Here is an 18833-nt window from a genome sequence, read left to right as displayed (position 1 = left end):
AAAGGAGCTAGTTCAAACACTAAATTAGTTTATACAGGATGATGTTCAAACCAATTTGAACTGCTTTATGTGAGAGCTGAGTTAGAAAAATAAAAAGGGAGGAGGAGGTCAGAGTCTAGACCACAGATATGGATTGTGAGAAGAAAAAATTAGTTGAGTGATCAGTGGCAGAATTATGTTATGGATGAAGATACAGACAATAAATTTGATTGCATGTGCATGAAATGTAAATTCTGTTTATAAATATGCTCAGTTAAATACGTAATGTATATTTTAATGCAAAGTGAAAATTGCAGATTGTTTTATAGTTCTATTATAAATCTATCCATTTTAATACTAAGCACTTATTAGCATATAAAACTTGCTCAAGCTGAGTCTAATTTCACATTTCATAACATATTTTGTAATCGTTAATGTTTTTTTCTAATAAAAATAAAATAAAATAAAATTCATGTTCAGAAATTTTTCAGTTTGCTGGTTCCATTTAGAACATGGACCCATGTTATATAAATGCAAGTTGTAACATCTGCAACACATATCATAGCTACGGTTTTGCTTTCTCGAATCAAGAACATGAAAATGCATAAGTTTAAAAACATTTTATTTTTACTCAGTGATGTCACAAAAATGGGAGCACATTATTATTATTATTATTGTTGTTCCGGGAAACTCCAAGGAGTCGACAGACTCATCAAGGGAGGCCCTAACATCATGTCTGGAACAACTATTCAACATTCACACAGTATCTATCATATCTTGCCTTGAACTCATTCACGGTCGTAGCACCCACAACAGACTCTGGAAGCTTATTCCACTCATTCACCACTCTCCAAGTAAAAAACCTAGCTCTAACACCCTTGTCAACCACGCTCTTGCCCAGCTTCCATGCATGGCCCCTAGTCCTCCCACCACCAGTCATATTTTCAAAAATATCTTCTGGATCAATCTTATAAAAACCCTTCAGTAATTTGAATGTCTCAATCATATCACCCCTCCTTCGCCTATCGTCCAATTTCTGCAACCCACAAATCCTCAACCTATTCTCATAAGGTTCATTCCACAGACCTGCTATCATCTTGGTCACTCGTCTCGGGACCCTCTCCACTTTCTCCCCATCACGAAGAAACCCTGGTGCCCATAACTGGGCACAAAAGTCCAGATGGGGTCTTATCAAGGCTCGATACAGAGGAACAACAACTTGCTTCTCTCTGCATGTTAAAGTATTTTTCATAAGCCAAGTGATTTGGAGCTGTTTTAGTTACTTTTGCAATGTGCCCCCTAAACTTCAACTCCCTATCCAATAAAACTCCCAAATCCCTGGCCTCATCAATCTCCTGGAGTACGGTTCCACCTATGCGATATACTGCTGCTATTCTTTTCACCCCAAAGTGCATAACCTTACACTTTGCCACATTAAACTGACATCCATTTTTCCTAGCCCAGTCCTCCAAACTATCCAAATCATCCTGTAAAATTTTGACATCCTGTGCACTCACAATTGCTCTACCCAACTTTGCATCATCAGCAAACAAGTGAACACTTCCTCTCAAATCCTTTGTAATATCATTGATGAACAAATTGAAAAGCAGTGGTCCAAGAACAGAGCCCTGCGGCACTCCACTAGTCACAAGATGTCTTTTTGACTCCACTCCTGAATAAACCACTCTCTGGTATCTCTCCTTCAACCACCCTCCTATCCATCTTACCAACCCTATATCTATCCCCATCTGCTCCAGTTTACTGATTAGGGTTCCATGTGGTATCCTGTCAAAGGCCTTGGCAAGGTCCAGTAGTATCACTGTAAACCCATTACCCCTATCCAGTTCAGCTGTCACTGTGTTATAAAACGTGAGCAAGTTACTGAGGCATGATCTACCCTTCACAAAACCATGTTGTCCCCCATAAAATATCCCATTTTCATCTATCCAATCCTGTATTCTTTTCTTGACTAATTTCTCTAAGACCTTGACAATGATTCCTAATGTGCTAATCAGTCGGTAATTTACAACAGCGGTCTTGGAACCACCTTTATGTAGTGGAACTATTTTCCCCTCCTTCCACCCGCTCGGGACTAACCCAGACCCGAGACTCAAATTAAACAAAATGGTCAAGGGTACTGACAATTCATTAGCTGCTTCTCGTACTACACGAGCTGGTATACCATCCAACCCCACAGACGTATTGACATTGAGGTTTTGCAATAGACTACTCACCTCCACTTCATTCACCACAATTCCCGTATAATCTACTGGTTTATTCGTTTCTGCAATGTCACCACCTGGATGATATATTCTTGCGAAGTGCTCACTCAGTAACTCGGCTAACTCAACTGATTCAGTTACCACCCTACCATCGGCATTCTTTAAAATCATTCTGCCATGTACATTTTTCCTTTTACTTGCTACATATCTAAAAAAACTGTTTAGGATTCTCTTTAGCCTGCATGGCCCATGTTCTTTCGTAATCCTTTTTTGCTTTTCTTACCACACTCGTCACCCTTCTGGCCTGCGCTTTATACCGTTCATGTGCCTGCTGGTCACCTTTCTCCTTAAATTCCCTCCACAGTTGTTTCTTTTTTTGCAGCTCAAGCTTAATGGTGTTATTCATCCATTTAACCCCTACTTGATTTATTATTCGGACTCTAGGTATAACTCAGCCATTGCTTCATGCAAGCACTTCTTAACCACCTCCCATGCACTATCATCTTCTAGTCCTTGCAGTTGTACATGCCATGGCACTGAGCCAATCAAACTCCTAAGCTTGTCATACTTTCCAGCCCGATAATTCCACATGTACCCTGTCTTAATTGAAAATTCCACACCTTTAGCCACCTCCCAAGTCAAGACCCTATGATCACTCTCACCGTTTGGTGGCAATGTGGTCATATTTGTTACAGCCAAATCCTCAGATGTAATTACTAGGTCAAGAACTCTCTGACCCCTAGTATTTTCCATTACATGCTGTCGCAGATAGTCATCCCTTAATAACCGCATAAAATTCAATTCCTTCCTGCCGTGTGTCCTCTCCTCACTCCAATCGATGCGTCCATAGTTGAAATCTCCCATAATAATCGCCCTCCTTCCACTCATTTCTTCTATTTGCTTGTGCATACTGTCACCACCTGGTCTATAGCAGCACCCAATTGTATATTTAGTTCTGCTAGCCACAATCTCACACCAAATGGCCTGAAATGTGCTCTTTTCTCTATCCTGCAATTCAACTTCTATTCTCCTTGGCTGTAGCTCATCAGCTATCATCATCAATACTCCTCCCCCCATTTTATTCTCTCTGTCATTCCTGAACACACTATACCCATCACATTCAATCCCACTAGCTATATCATCTACAGTCAGCCATGTTTCACTAATACCAATAACCTGTGGTCTGGAAGTGCCAACCATGGCCAAAAACTCTTCCTTCTTGTTCCTAATACTCCTAGTATTAGTGTACATGAATTTAAGACCCCCATTAGCCCTAACCCTACCTTGATGCCTTATATTAACTATCCCACTCTGGTTTGTTGTCCTTATTTGCTCTAGCATATTATATTCATTCTTACATTCAACTGCCTCCCTAAGGACTGTATATCTACTCCCCCCCCTTAACGAATCTAGTTTCCCTGAATTTGCACATCCACTACATTCAGCAACACTTTCTCAAGTCTTCTTACACCATAACCATTCAAATGCAAGCCATCCATCTTATATAGATCCTTTCGCCCATCAAACTCGCTCCACACGTCCACAAATTCCACATCACTCCTAATACATAACCCACGCATAAAGTCATTCGCAATTATGGCCCTCCTTTTAAACATTTCACTGTCATACCGTGGCAAAAGACTAATCATTCTAACTCTCTCACTCTTTTCTTTTGCTACCTCAAACAATTCATTCAGGTCTTCTATCATTTCCATTTTATCTCCTTTCAAATCATTCGTACCTGCCACAACAATCATTTCTTTCACCCTTTCCTTTTGCTCTCTTATAGACTCAGTTGCATCCTTTATGGTCACACCAGGTTGGTACGATTTTGTCAAATCCTCTACTAACACACCTTGTACTAACGAGTCTCCATACAGCACTCTATCCTTCATTTTGTTCATGTTCACATTCATACGCCTGTTTTTCCTGTCATACCTTTTATTATGGTTGGTTCATTCAGTCGACTTTTGTTCATGCACTCTAGCTGCTGTTTTGCCCTTTCTTTCGCACCATTCAACAACGCGATCTCATTCAATGCATCTATCTCATCCTTTTTATTCTCTGAGAAACCATTAATACTATCATTCACACTTTCTACATTCACACTCTCATATTTCTCATGTACAACCTCCTTGCCATTTCTTGTCATATCGCTATTTTCTTCATTCTGAAGGTTGAACATAAAACTTAGAGAACAAGTCGCTGTTATTATGAGCTTGTCCAGTGAACTATTGCAAAATGAAAGCAAAGAAGTGAAGAATATCACAATTGCAAACATCAACTTATACTGTTATTATTGTAACGCAGGGGTTGCAAACTGGTGGCCTCCAGGCCAGATACAGCCCGTGAAGCCTTCGTATCCGGTCCGCGGCCTTAATGATTTCTTTTCTAAAATCAATGTTTCTAACATCCTGCGGGGATTAAAACAGAAAAAATTGAAACGTTTAAATGTTTTATGACGGCTTTAAACAAAAGTAAAACTTATTACTATAATTCTTTGTACCATGTTTCTATCATTAAATGTTGACAACACTGAATGGAAGTTATTTGTCACACAGCCACATGATACCATGTCAGTATGTTACAGGTTACCGTTGTAATGATAGTGTGTTAATAAAAAAAAGTTACCTCAATAACTTATATTTTTTTTTGCCCATAACAATATCTGAATTTAAAGTTAAAAATAGATAAAGAAGGCAGAACTTTTCAAGAAAAATGGGAGAAGGCATATTTCTTTGTGGAAGTAAAAAATATTCCAACACGTTTCATATATAGAGAAAGTGTTGCCGTGGTGAAAGAACATAACCTGAAACGCCATTATGAAACGAACCATAAGAACTGATAAATATACAGAAAAGATGTGTGATGACAAACTTAAAGATTTAAAGAATTAACTGAAGTTTTAACGGAGGATATTTTCGAATGTTATCACAACAGGTGATGCTGCTGTTAAATGTAGTTACATCATAAGTGAGAAAATAGCTCAGGCTTTAGGGCTTTTTTTAGTTTATGTTTTGGTTCGCAGAATAATATTGAATATGCGTCTGATATACATCTAATTGACTAGCCCTTTGTTGTGTTTGAGACCCCTGCTGTAAAGTATTTGCAGTTTTGGATGTTTGTTTTCCCAAGAAATGCAAATATGAAACATTCTTTATTTCTGCTCTAAATATTTTAATATATTGTTACACAAACAAATTATTAGATACATCTATAAGGAAGATATTCATTCGTCTTATTATTATCATCACGTCACCTCCAGGGAGTCCGAAGACTTGAGGGAGGGATTCTTACAGTCAATCACAAACATCATGCCCACAGCCTTTTGGCTGGATAGTAGATATGCTAACCATTTGGCCAACCAGGCTAGCAAATGAGAGAAACAGCAGGCAAGTACAATGATTATTACTATTATTACGTGACACCTCCAAGAAGTCCAAAGACTCATTTAGGTAGGGTACCTACTCTACAACTCTCTGTCTCTACCATTCAATCCACTACAGAGAACCGCAACTACCATTATCTGCACCAACGTCATCTACTGCCCACCACCACCAGAATCGAACTCATGCCTTTACCAATCAAAAGGCACGACATACCATCATTCTTCCAATTGTGCTATGGAGATTATGAACATTAGACATCCATGGAATCACTAAACTCAGGAAGTACTCACTCACACACTTAGCTCATCAAACTGTGCTTTAAACTCATTCATGTCCTCAGGCCATGCATTCCACTCGCCAACCATCTGAATTCAAAGAACCCGCTCCTATTCTATGAAATATTTCTTCCACATTAACCTGGTAACAATTCCTTACTAACTTTATGATTTTAATCATATACCCTCTCCTCTTCCTATACACAAGTTTTTGCAAGTTGCATTCCCTCAATATATCTTCATATTCTACATTCCAAAAAAAAAAAAAAACAATTACCACATTAGTCAATCTTCTCTGGATCCTTTTTGATATATTCTTTATGCTCACAAAAAAAACCAGGTGAGCAAATCTTCACAATAATCCATATGAGTGTAAAACTCGATGTAGCTTGGAAATGCCAAAGCGTTTTACATAGATTTTTACAGAGATCAAGTCCCATGAGAATGTTACGAAAATAACCTTGTTTGTCTCTATATGTTTTATGCTAAATATTACTGTAAATAACCCTATGGGAATTAACTGTATTTACTCCTTTAACAAGAATATTTTAGAATGTCAAAAACAAAGGCAATGCTTTGCCACTGGAACTTTGTATAATAGCTCTATATGAGCATAAGAAAGTTGTTTACGATTTTAGTGTATGAGAAAGTTGCTTATGAGCTCTGTGCATAAATACCTTCAAAGTCCGTGCCTGAGAGATCTGAAAGGTTCAGACAAGTTTCTATTGTCCGACACGATACGATCAAAGGAATGCACGGAGGAGAAGAAAGAACAGGTCAGTCTTAAAAAAAGATCAAGGAGTCGTGCCGAATTCTTCGGGGGGTTACAACCTTTCATGCAAGGTCCCAGAGAACTTGAAATAAAATGGGACTGAGCCGAACATCGAGAGGAGCCAGTCGCCGGCAGTTAGTCATCAGAGGCGGAAGTTAGTTATCGGAGTCGGCAATCAATGAACCAGTCATCGGCATTTGGAGTTCTCATCATCAGCAGTTAGAGGCAGAAATACCAGGAGTAGGATCCAGAGGATCTAAACTTACGACGAGCCCAAGCCAGAGGAGAAAAATGGAAATGTTCAGAAAAATGCCAATCTAAATACCCGAGCAATGTGTCAGTCGGAAGTCTTTTGCCATGGAAATCGACCAAAGCCAGTAGCTGCAGAAGTGAACTTCAAGCACTGGAGAATTTGCCCATATGCTGAAACCTATTGCCTGAGCCATTCGAGTACCGCAGGTTGCAGTTTACAGCCTGCCATTTCCTGACTAGATACTGCTGATGCAAGACACTCCTGAAGGAAGCCTAAGACCCGAGATGAATGAAAAGGCATAGAGACTTTAGTGCAAGACGTTTGATTGAATGTGCGATACAGAGCCTCTGTGAGTTAGTTCTTTTTTTTGTACATTTCCTTTTATAATATAGGAGATATGTTATAGATGAACTGATAAGAATTAGCTTAATAGTAATAAGAAGTGTCCATAAGAGAGTCATTTGGAATGGTAATGATTCGTATAAGATTTTTGAAATAACTTTGCATAGTCAGCTAACTCTCTAGAATGAGCCAGGAATCAAGAAGAGAAAGTTCAATTGTGATGAATGAGATGGCCAAGAATAATCCCCCAGCAAATTGTAATGTAAACCCTATGTTTTGTTAAGTAACTGTGTTATGGGAGAAAGCTTGTAAATTTAGGAAGGTTAAGCTTTTTTTGAAGTTATTGATTATGCTAAGGACTTTAGAGATAGTTAGTTAGTTTTTGGAGTAGTGATAATATTTGAATTTTTGAAGGAATTAGTGCAGAAGTATGTGGAGGTTACTTGTGATTTGATAAGTGTATAATCCTTGTCCTTGAAATAAGAGCATGGCTGTTCATAGATAGAATTGCATACTTGAATTGATGTGTGTTGCATGCTATGAGAAATTTAGAAGGTTTTGATTATTATATTCATTCTTTGATATTAGTGAAATTATATGTCAGTGTCTATTTATGTGTAAATGTCTGAATTGAAATTAAATGTTCTTTTCTTCAAGTTTAACTAGTGACTTGCCTGATCTTGTATTTCTATTGCACCTTCTCATAAAATTCTAACCACAGCGGGAGATAAATTGTTAGGGAGGCTACAACTGCAAAATAAGCTTAAGTGATTTAAGATTAGTGTACTAAACTGAGTTCTGGTTCCTTGATTTTGTGCTGTTCAATAATCTAGGATTCAGGGTGGTGCAGTATAATAGAAAATTTCCCTGAATTTGAAGAAGGAATCGGAACCAGTGCTGAAACAAAGGGGATCGGCATTGTCCAGTAGTAACCCCTTTGTCTTCAAAATCCACGTGCACCATTCTTAAGCGTGGATAATGGCCCCGAGTGAATCTTAAGACGGATAGAAAGATAGAGCATGTTATTTAGACGAAACTAAGCTAGGGAGATTTAAGAAATGAAATAAGTAAAAATAATATTTAAAGAAACTAAGTAAAAGTAATTAAAGTAAAATAAATAAATTAAACACGTATATTTAACAATGGCACAGCAGTCGGCAGGATTTGATTTATCTACTTAAAGAACTAAATTAAATAAATCAGAGTGAGCAGGTTAAGTTTGTCAACAGGAAAATATACCCGAAGAATGGAGGAAGAATACTCTTGTCCCCATCTACAAGGGTAAAGGGGATGCACAAGACTGTAAAAATTACAGAGGAATAAAGTTGATGAAAATGAAAATCCTGGAAAGGAGGGTTCTTGATGGAAGATTGAGGAAGGAGGTGGAGATTGCAAAGGAACGATTTGGCTTCATGCCTGGTAGATCAACAACAGATGCTATCTTTGGGTTACGGCAGATGATGAAAAAGTTTTGAGAGAAACAACTGCAGCTACATCTGGCATTTATTGATCTGGAGAAAGCATACGATAGAGTGCCAAGGCAAGAAGTCTGGAGGTGTCTGAGGGAGAAGAAGGTTCCAGAGAAATATGTCAGATTGGTGTGGGAGATGTACAGAAATGTGAAGACAAGTGTTTGGACCTGTCTTGGACAGACAGAAAGTTTTCAAGTAACAGTTGGCTTGCAACAAGGGTCAGCATTAAGTCCGTGTCTGTTTAACATTGTGATGGAGGTGGTGACGGAGGAGGTTGAGAGAAGATGCGCCTTTGGACAATGTTGTATGCAGATGACATCTTGCTGTGTACAGATTGAAGAGAAGCGGGAACTAAACTGGAAAGATGGAGAAAAGTACTGGAAGAGAGAGAGGTATGAGACTGAGCAGAAGTAAGACAGAGTATATGTGTTGCACAGTGGGCGGCGGCCAGGAGACAGATCTAGAGCTGGAAGGAAATGTCATCAGGAAGGTGAGAGACTTTAGATACTTAGCTTCAACAGTAGAAGAAGATGGAGGAGCTCAGAAGGAAGTGGGATGCAGGATACAAGCAGGTTGGAGGAACTGGAGGGAGATGGCTGGAGTGTTATGCGATAAGAGGGTGTCGATCAGTCTGAAAGGCAAAATCTATAGGAACAGTAGTGAGGCCAGCTATGATGTATGCTATAGAAACTGTGGCCCTGAGGAAAAATAACATCAGCAGAGATGAGAATGCTTAGGTGGATGTGTGGTGTGACCAGAAAGGATCGTCTGAGAAATAACTATGTGAGGGGAACAGTGAAAATTACGAACTTAGGAGCGAAGATACAGGAGGCAAGGTTGAGATGGTTTGGTTATGTGATGAGGAGGGAGGACGAATATGTGGGAAGAAGGGTCATGCAGATGAATGTGCAAGGAAGTAGGAAGCGTGGGTCGCCAAAGAAGAGATGGAGGGAGCTTGTAGAAGAGGACTTGAGGATGAAGAACTTGGATGTGGTGACAGCCCAAGACAGGAGGATGTGGAGGAGACTCATCATCAACAGTCTCCCCACTTAAGTGGGAGAAGCTGCAGAAGAAGAGAGAAGAAAGTGAGCAGGTTATATAAGAATTTTTAAAACTTAGAAAATTTTTAAACTTAGAAAATTGTGACTGGTATATCAGTATGGCACTGTCATCGAGCACAGGCATGGATGATACTGAATTCTTCAGAATGGTGAATCCACAACAGGTATTCCCGCAATTCTCTGGAGAGGAGACTGATGATGTTTTAGCCTTTTTTTCATATATCGAGAACCTGAGAAAATTGGCAAACTGGACAAATTTCCAGTTACTAATTTTGCTTAGGAGCAAGTTAACAGGAAAGGCGAAGAATTTCTTGCACTCCTCCCCAATTCTGAAAGAAACTCTCGACTATACAAAATTTAAGGAAATGTTAATTTCGCAATTCTCAAAATTAAGGAGCATTGGACCCAATCTATGGAAACTGCAATGAAGCGCTCAAAAGGACGGGGAAAGCGTAACAGAATATTACAATCATCTGCTAACCCTATTCAACAGTCTGTGTTTCTAGTGACGATAGACCTCACGTAGACTGGGCAGTATTCCACCAATTCAAGCAGGGATTAATATCGGAATTACGAGAAACAGCATATAAGAAAAGGCTGACAAACTTAGAGGATTGCTACAATGCTGTTAAAGAGAAAGAACAGATGCTTGACAACATTTGTCCCGCATCCACATTAGGCCATATTAACGTAATCAAGGAAACTAGTAATTCTGAGAATAATAATAGTTCATAAAAAGGAAAAGGAGCATCTAGAAATCAAGGGAATAATGACTGAGAGAAAAAAACCACCCTTATGCAATGGCACTATCTTACCTTCCTTCCATTCCCTGGTCACCTTTGCCAAAGCCAGACTTTCATTGAAAAGCCACGTTAAAGGCACTGTCAATTCCCTAGCACATTCTCTCAAAACTCGTGGTGAAATACCATCCAGTCCCACAGCTTTACCGTCCTCCAGAGTACTCAGTATCTGAAACACTCTCCTCCTGTACCTCCAGACCTCAAACCAGTCCTATCCCTCTAGCATTAAAACTGACTCCTCTAGGATGAATACTCCAATAAAGTGTTCATTGAACAATTCCACTATGTCCTCTGCATCAGTCACTCTATTCCCATTTTTATCCCACTATCATTCCTCCAGTCATTTCTCCTCCTACTGGCCACATAGCTAAAAAGTTCCCTAGGATTTTCTTTGGATCTTAGGGCCAATCTCCTCTCATATTCCAGTTTCGCTTTCCTTACCACACTAGTCACTCTTCTGGCCTGTCTTATATTCCTCATGCATCTCTTCACCTGTCTCCCTATATCTCTTCCATAGCCTCTTTTTCTCATGCAATTCCTGTTTAATATTGTTTGTCATCCACTTTACTCCAAATTGCATCCTCTTCTTCACTCGTGGTATACAACTTACCATTGCTGATAACAAATATTCTTTCACGATTTCCCACGCACTAGTGATATCGCGGCCTTCCAATTCCTCCCTCCATGAAACTTCCCGAAGTTGACATCTAAGACTATTATAATCACCTGCCTTATAATTCCACATAAGTTCCTGTCTCTTTGATACTCCTGCATGTCTATTCATTTTCCAAGTCAACACCATATGGTCACTCTCTCCTACTGGTGGGAGAGACGTCAACTCAGTTATTATCAACTCTTCTGATGCTATAACCAAATCCAAAACTTTTAAACCTCTTGTTCCCTCTGTTACATCTTGCCTAAGACATTTGTCCCTCAAGAATTCTAGAAATTCCATTCCCCTATTGCTACATGCATCTTCCTCTCTTCAATTTATACTACTGAAGTTAAAATCTCCCATAACAATCATTCTTCTTGTACTTGCCAAACTTAGCTGTCTAAACATCTCCTGGTCCCCATCTTCTGTGCTCCTGCGTCTATAGCAACACATCACTAAATATCCTGTCTTGCCTACCTTTACTTCACTCCATACGCTCTAAAAATCATTTGTCTCACTTCCTTCCAAATTCTCCACTCTTAGAGGACATGGGTCATCACTTATAAGCAGTACCCCACCACCACGCTTTCCCCTCCTATTCTGACGAAAAATGCTATACCCAGCGACTTCTATTCCTGTTGTTATATCCCCTTCTGTCAACCACGTCTCAGTGATCGCAATAATTTTTGGCCAGGCTGATGCTATCTGCGCCACCAATTCCTCTCCCTTATTCCAGATACTCCTGGCATTAGTATAAAGCATATAAATGCCATTGTTTCTATACCCAGCATTATCCCTTCTAGACTCCACTGGGCTCAGTGTTATCTGACATTGTCTCCCTTCTCTGAAGTATCCATTCCCACAAGAGGCCACCCCTACTATCATCCTCCCTGGGACACACTGACTCGTTCAGAACAGCAATCTCTCCAGATGCCTCCGTCCTTCCTCATTCAAATGTAAATGGTCTCTCGCATACAATTCCTCTCTTTCCTCAAACACACTCCAAGCATCCACATATACCAGTCCTCTCTTGTCACACATTCTCACTATTATGCCATTCAATATCACCGCTTTTCTGCTCAGCTCATCATTATCATACCTAGGCAACACGCACACTATTTTTCCTCTCTCTGTCTTCTTCTGTACAGTTCCAAGCAAAAATCTCATATCTCTCGCTGCCCGACTTACATTACCACTCAAGTCATTCGTTGCTACCATCACAATCATCTCATCCACCCTTTCACCTCTCTTAATTGCCATAGCCACCCTTTCTATTGTTCCTCCTGGCAAACACTCCTCGCGCATCCTATCTTGAACACCACGGATCATTGAGTCGCCATACATTATACCTCTTACCATTCTTTTGCTCCTATTGTTTCCATTCTCTCCTCTTCTTTCATTCCCATACCTCTCTCTCTCATTCCCTCTCTCCTACTGTTTCCATTTTCTCCACTTCTAGCACTTCCATATCCCTCTCTCTCATTCTGTCTCTCCTACTACTGTTTCCATTCTCTCCTCTTCTAGCACCCCATACCTCTCACTCATACTCCCTGAATTCTCTCTCTCTCCTACTCTGATTCGCCTTACATTTATCTCTTCCATTCTCCTAATCTTATCTTTCATACTTCTGCTCTCATTCACAAGACATTCCACCTCCTCTTTCAACTCATCTATCTCCCTCTGCAGGTCAGTCACTCTTAATCTAAATTCACTCTCCCAAACAAAACCATCTCCTAAACTTTCAGTCACTTACACCTGCCACACTATCAACTATTATTTTCTCATTCTCTCCTATCACACTACTTGTCTTCCTACATTCATTCCCCGTTCCTGGAGCAACAAAGTCGGATATCGATATATCTAATGTACTTATTTCCTCCAACTGCCTGCATTTTGCACACATACGCTCTCCACTCTCTTTAACAAGCCACATATGTAATTCCCGAGACACATACATGCCGCAAGTACTGCATGCCACAAAGTCCCTTATGATATTACTAATAATCGAGTTCTTAAATGGCGGAGGACTTGGCGTTACGCCACTTGCGACTGCTGCTGAATCCACCATCATTCCTTACTGCCGAGTAGCGTAATCTTTAATAATTATTCAATTAATAAATAAGAGGGAAAAAAAGTACAAACATCAGAACATTCAAGTAATAAATATAATTAAATAAAATGAAATATAACTAAATACAGCAACTTAGCTTCGTTTTGTTTTCCACCGTTACGCGTTCGATTCCGACGGTACCAAAATATATTATATCGCGACAGCAACTTACTTCCAAAAAACAACCACTGAAGTACACTCGTATTCAGAGAAACAATTTAGCACTCAAAAACGTAGAAAAACGGGGAAAAAAGCGGACTATTCACCGATCAAAAATCACTTTCTTCTGCACAGCTCAAATTCACTGCCGCGTGCTACGGTGACGCTAGCGCCACTCCATATGTCGATGACATTTTTGCTGTATGGAATGGCTCTTCGGATGAACTTCAACAATTTCTCACTAAGTTAAACGCATTTCATCCTAGGATCAAGTTTACCCTAGAAGTAGAATCAAATAAGCAGTTGGCGTTTTAAATCTTCTAATTCTTTGCCAACCAGATAGTAACCTACATTTCTCAGTTTATAGAAAGAAGACTCATACAGGCCATTATATCCATGCGGAATCATATCACCATCCCAGTCAAAAGGCAGGAACTATTAAAACATTGGTTCATCAGGCCCACTCCTTTTGTTCTTCAGACGATCTTTTACAGAAAGAACTACGATATATAACTTCTTCCTTTCTATCTAATGGTTATAAGAATTGCTTCATTAAAAGAACTAACTTTGAGTAGTTTTAATGTCTTCCTCTTCAAACAGAAGAAATAACGTGCATTACTGTCCCTTATGTACAAGGCATCAGTGAACGTATAGCAAAAGTTTTAAAACCACTGAATATTTTTGTTGCCTTTCGCCCGGTCAAAAAAATCTCCACCTTTCTCACTTCTCCTAAGGACAAGCTTCCACATCTTAATCATCCAGGTGTCTACCAGATTCCATGCTCTTGTGGATTATCTTATTTCGGACAAACGGGAAGATCTGCCTCTATTCAGAGCTAGAAGAACACCAATCTTATATTGAATACTTTAAACCTGAAAAGTCTGGACTTGCAGAACATGCCATCTTCACTAGACACAGAGTTCATTGGAGAAAGAAGAGTTCTTCACAAAATTCAGTTTCTCATGGAACGCCTTTATAAAGAAACATGTGAAACTCTACTTCATTCTCCTAACTTAAACAGATCCGACAGCTTGCGTCTATCCCCTTTATGGGGGATAGTACTTTACAAATCAGCTAATCTTTCCTAACTTTTTATTGTATTGATTTTTTTTTTAAATTTTAATTTAATTTTTTATTATTATTATTTATTTATTTTTTAGGAAAGTTATTGACCTTTTTAGTTATCTTACACCAGCTACTTAGGTGGCGCTTTTTGGAATTGTCAGTTATTGTTTAATTTGAGCTTAATGTACTGAAGATGCCTGTGGACACACAGGTGAAAATTATACTATTAAATAATCGTTGTACATGAGTTTTTTCCGTTATTAATTTTGTATCGATATGTCTACTCACGGTATATGTCTTTTAAAACTTCTTAACTTTTTCATTGATTCTTATAAGCTATTTGGCTGTTCTGATACTTGTTAGTTATTGCAGCAAGCAGCTGAATTTGAATGTTTAGATTCTTGAATGTTGTCCACAGACTGAAGACTCTGTCAAAGGCTTTCTGGTAGTCTGTTAATGCTATGTGCATTTCTATGTTGTATTAATGTTTTCCCATTAAGATTTTTAATGTAAAAGCTTGGTCAATGCATGTTTGTCGTTTTCGAAAGCCATTTTGTTTTATTTCATTTTATTTATTTTTTTATTTTTTTGCATAATTTACTTTTTTCATTTTAAAATGTTATATTCACTGTCAAATTATTTAATCATGGGTAGCTGTCAACAAATTCATTAAAGAAGCTTTATTTTTAAAGTTGGAAATAGAACTTCTGGATCTGAAATCCTTAACTCGAACACTGAAGCATTCCTTTCTAAAGAATCACAATTTTAATTGCTAATTTTCTCTAAAAGTCATTACATAAACCAATTATCTTCACTTTCTTCCATTTTCTTATCTTCTTTAAGATTCAAAACTTTATTTTTCTTTCTATTTGAGACTATAAAAAAAAAAACGAACTGCCATTAAAAACTACCTGCTGTATCTTTTCCCTTCAGCCATTGCGTTGTAACATAACAATTGATAACTTTTAAATGTTTTTTCTTTCTATATGAAAGACTTCAATATAGAAATTTCAATAAATGGACGAGAATTGAACCCAGGTCTTTCCGACCAACAGGCTTTGTCTATATCAACTAAGTTACGGAGGTTTAAACCAGTAATTATAAACTCGAATTAAAATTGGCATGATCTGACTTATTTTCACCACTCACAACATGAATTTGCTTAGCGTAATTGAATATTTGAACATTTTACACACTGAAAATGCTTTTTAATACTGTTATTTAAATGATACAATTATCTGTTGAAAGTTTATTTTTAACTTGGTTAGACTATAATAAATTTAGTTTAATCCTTTATCCAAGTGTGAGTAAACAAAGTTTGCGCCTGAAAATATCTTCAGGACTGGGGTAAGGTAGTACAACACTGGGAAACTCATAGCAAAGGTGGACCAAGCTAACATCACTCCTATATCAGTATCTTGCATAATGCAAAACACATCTCCTTGTGGATATGTATAATGTTATGCATTAAGGGAAGGGCCACTACTAGACTAGTTTCGACCTTTATTGAGGTATCTTCAATGGGAGCCAGGCCCAGAAATGGAGATACCAGGCAAAAGCAATAACGAGGTCATCTTTACCTATAGGAGTTGCCAAAAGGTGTGCCACCTTTTTTTATTAAATTACTCTGCATTTAGAGAAAGATGTTGAAAGTTTATTTTTCACTTGGTTAGACTATAATAAATTTAGTTTAATCCTTTATCCAAGTGTAAGCAAACAAAGTTTGTGCCTTCGATGTTAGCTTGGTCCACCTTTGCTACGAGTTGCCTGGTGTTATACTACCTTACTCCAGTCCTGAAGATATTTTCAGGCACAAACTTTGTTTGCTCACACTTGGATAAAGGATTAAACTAAATTTATTATATAATTATCTGGCTTCATAGTGAAAGAAAATCCAAACTGATGAGCTATGTTGTGGTGTACATTTTAAACCCACATAAAGGTAAGGCTATTTCTGTATAATTACATGTAATATGTAGGAGAATTAAAGAATATGTTACTTTGTCTTATCATCATAACATTTTGTGACTAATAGTTTTTAAGTTGTATTTCTGGAATCCTGGTTGGACAAGAATTGTCCATCCAGGACTATTTCCTTGAAATTTTTAATTATCTAATTTATAATTTTGATTTTAATATTTCCTTTCAGATTCTGAGAAAACAGCAAAAAATGAAAATTTTCAGAAACAAGATAAATGTAATATGTTGCAGTCCTCTGCCTGTGTTCTGTCAACTCTAAATGTTCAGCTTTTACCAGTGGATTTGGGTACTTGCACTACTCCTCCTCCAGGAAGCCCATCACAAATGGAAGGTAGCTGGTATATTACTCCTCCACCTTGTTTCACTGCAGGAGGCCCAATTCATGTTGAAATGTCTCCTTTAGAGAATCTTCTCATTGAGCATCCAAGTATGAGTGTCTACGGATCTTCTTCCTTGAGTTCTATCCACAGCAATATGGAGGTTATCATCTCTACTCAGGATATTGCATGTCAGTCTTATAAGAATTCTGACCAAAGCCAAGATCTTTCTTTATCACTGCCAGAATTGCAGCAGTCAATTTCCCAACCAGATTCTCAGCCACAGTGTTCATCTTCATCATATGCAGTTAAACGGAAAACAAAAGTTCTGTCCCAGATATTGTCAGATAGTTGCTCTGAACTTCTTAATAGTGCAGGAAGTAAGTTCTTTAGTTTTAAAATCAATTTTTGTATAGAAGTATAAGTTGGCAAAATAATTTTTATTTCATGATCAAAACGTTCTGTAGTGTGTTTTTTTATTATTTTTTTGCAATCAGTTTAGAAATTCTGTAACATTATTAAGTTAATCGTGTTTATTATTTTAAATTTGACTACACTTAAATAGTTTTGGAGTTAGGTGCTTGGAGAAAGCATTGTTTAGTGAGAGATTACAAGTGCAAAACCAGGGAAACTGGAAATATTAAAGGGGAAGCAATCAAGTACGTGTCTAGCCATCCCTGGGACAAATAAGTGCGAGTTCAGGAATGATTGTGAAGAGCTGGGTACAGTTTCCCAACTTTCAAATCTGCATGGGTCGATATTGTGTAACTGTGGGCCCAAGAGGGGATTGAAATGCATGTACACACAGCCCAAAGTATCAGAAAGAAAGGTGACAAGTTTTTAGCATTTGTCATCTCAACTTGGTCAAAATTATTGGCATTAACAAGACCTAGTTGCCAGAGAATGATGTAGTTACAGGGATAGAATGTAATGGATATTGTATTTTCAAAGAAGCTAAAAGAAATAGGGTATGAGAAAGGGTATTATTATTAATGATAGCTGAAGAACTTCAACCAGAAAAAATAGAAGTTAAGGAAGATTTTGTAGATCTGATGGAAATAGTTCATTTGAGGCCAGTAGGACAAAATATATTGTTGGTTGCTGCTATAGACCTGTGGTCCAGAAGAAGATGTGGATGACATGCATCAGCAGATTAGCACAATGAATGCTTGCTAGCAATTATCATGGGAGACTTCAACTTGGAAGGAGGTCACATGGAAAAATGGAAATAGAATTTATACATTTACTAATGGATAATTACCTGAAATAACTTGTGATAAAAGGGACTGGGGGTTTGAGGTTGTTGGATACTGGTAATGGTATCAGAAGATCTCCAATTGGGGAAAGTGACCAAGCAGTCTTTGTCCTGGGAGGTTGCTCACCATGTGGAAATTTCGGTTAAGAAAAGGTTTATGCAGAAATACAAAGCTGGTGATTATGACAAACTAAGGATGCATAAGAAACTACATGGAATGAATGTCATTACAAAAGATTACATTACTCAGTGCTGATGGTAGGAAAGTTACAGAAGCAGAAGAAATAGTTCAGTCACTAAGTGATCATTTTGCAAGGGTGGTGACTGCAGTTATGGAGGTGACAGACTGATGTGAACATGAGATAGATGAAATGAAGGTAGGTACTCAGTATATTGAAAAATATCAATGTGAATACAGTAGTGGACCTGGACGGTATGTCAGCTTGTGTACTATGAAAATGTGCAAGTGAACTGCCAATGCCTCTAACAAAGATGTTTAATCTAAGTTTCAGCTTTGGAAAGATTCCAAGGGAGTGGAAAGAGGGTAAATAGTTCCATCACATAAAGTTAGCTCCAAGACAGAAGTAGCAAATTACAGCCCAGTTAGTATCTCTGGAGTGGTGGTTAAGTTATTGGAAAAGTTTGTTAAAAGTAAAATTCAGGAATGGGTGGGCAGGAATATGATACTTTATAGGGAGCAGCATGGCTTTATAAAAGGAAGGTCCTA

General features: G+C 38.2%; 1 protein-coding gene across 2 annotated transcripts in view; it reads left to right on the top strand.

Moving 5' to 3' along the window:
* The window catches only part of LOC150097071 (uncharacterized), a 71052-nt gene that overhangs the window by 37706 nt on the left and 14513 nt on the right, over nucleotides 1–18833 (top strand). For both annotated transcript variants that reach the window (XM_090408007.1, XM_090408008.1), the window contains exon 3: nucleotides 16704–17231. In XM_090408007.1, the coding sequence (XP_090264133.1) occupies nucleotides 16704–17231 (528 nt within the window). The remainder of the gene's footprint in view (nucleotides 1–16703; nucleotides 17232–18833) is intronic.

Source organism: Typopeltis vanoorti, chromosome 18 (genome assembly GCF_054136105.1).
Source record: "Typopeltis vanoorti isolate ZY-2024b chromosome 18, IOZ_Tvanoo_1.0, whole genome shotgun sequence".
Lineage (NCBI taxonomy): Eukaryota > Metazoa > Arthropoda > Arachnida > Uropygi > Thelyphonidae > Typopeltis > Typopeltis vanoorti.
This window is presented reverse-complemented; position numbering and strand designations above follow the sequence as displayed.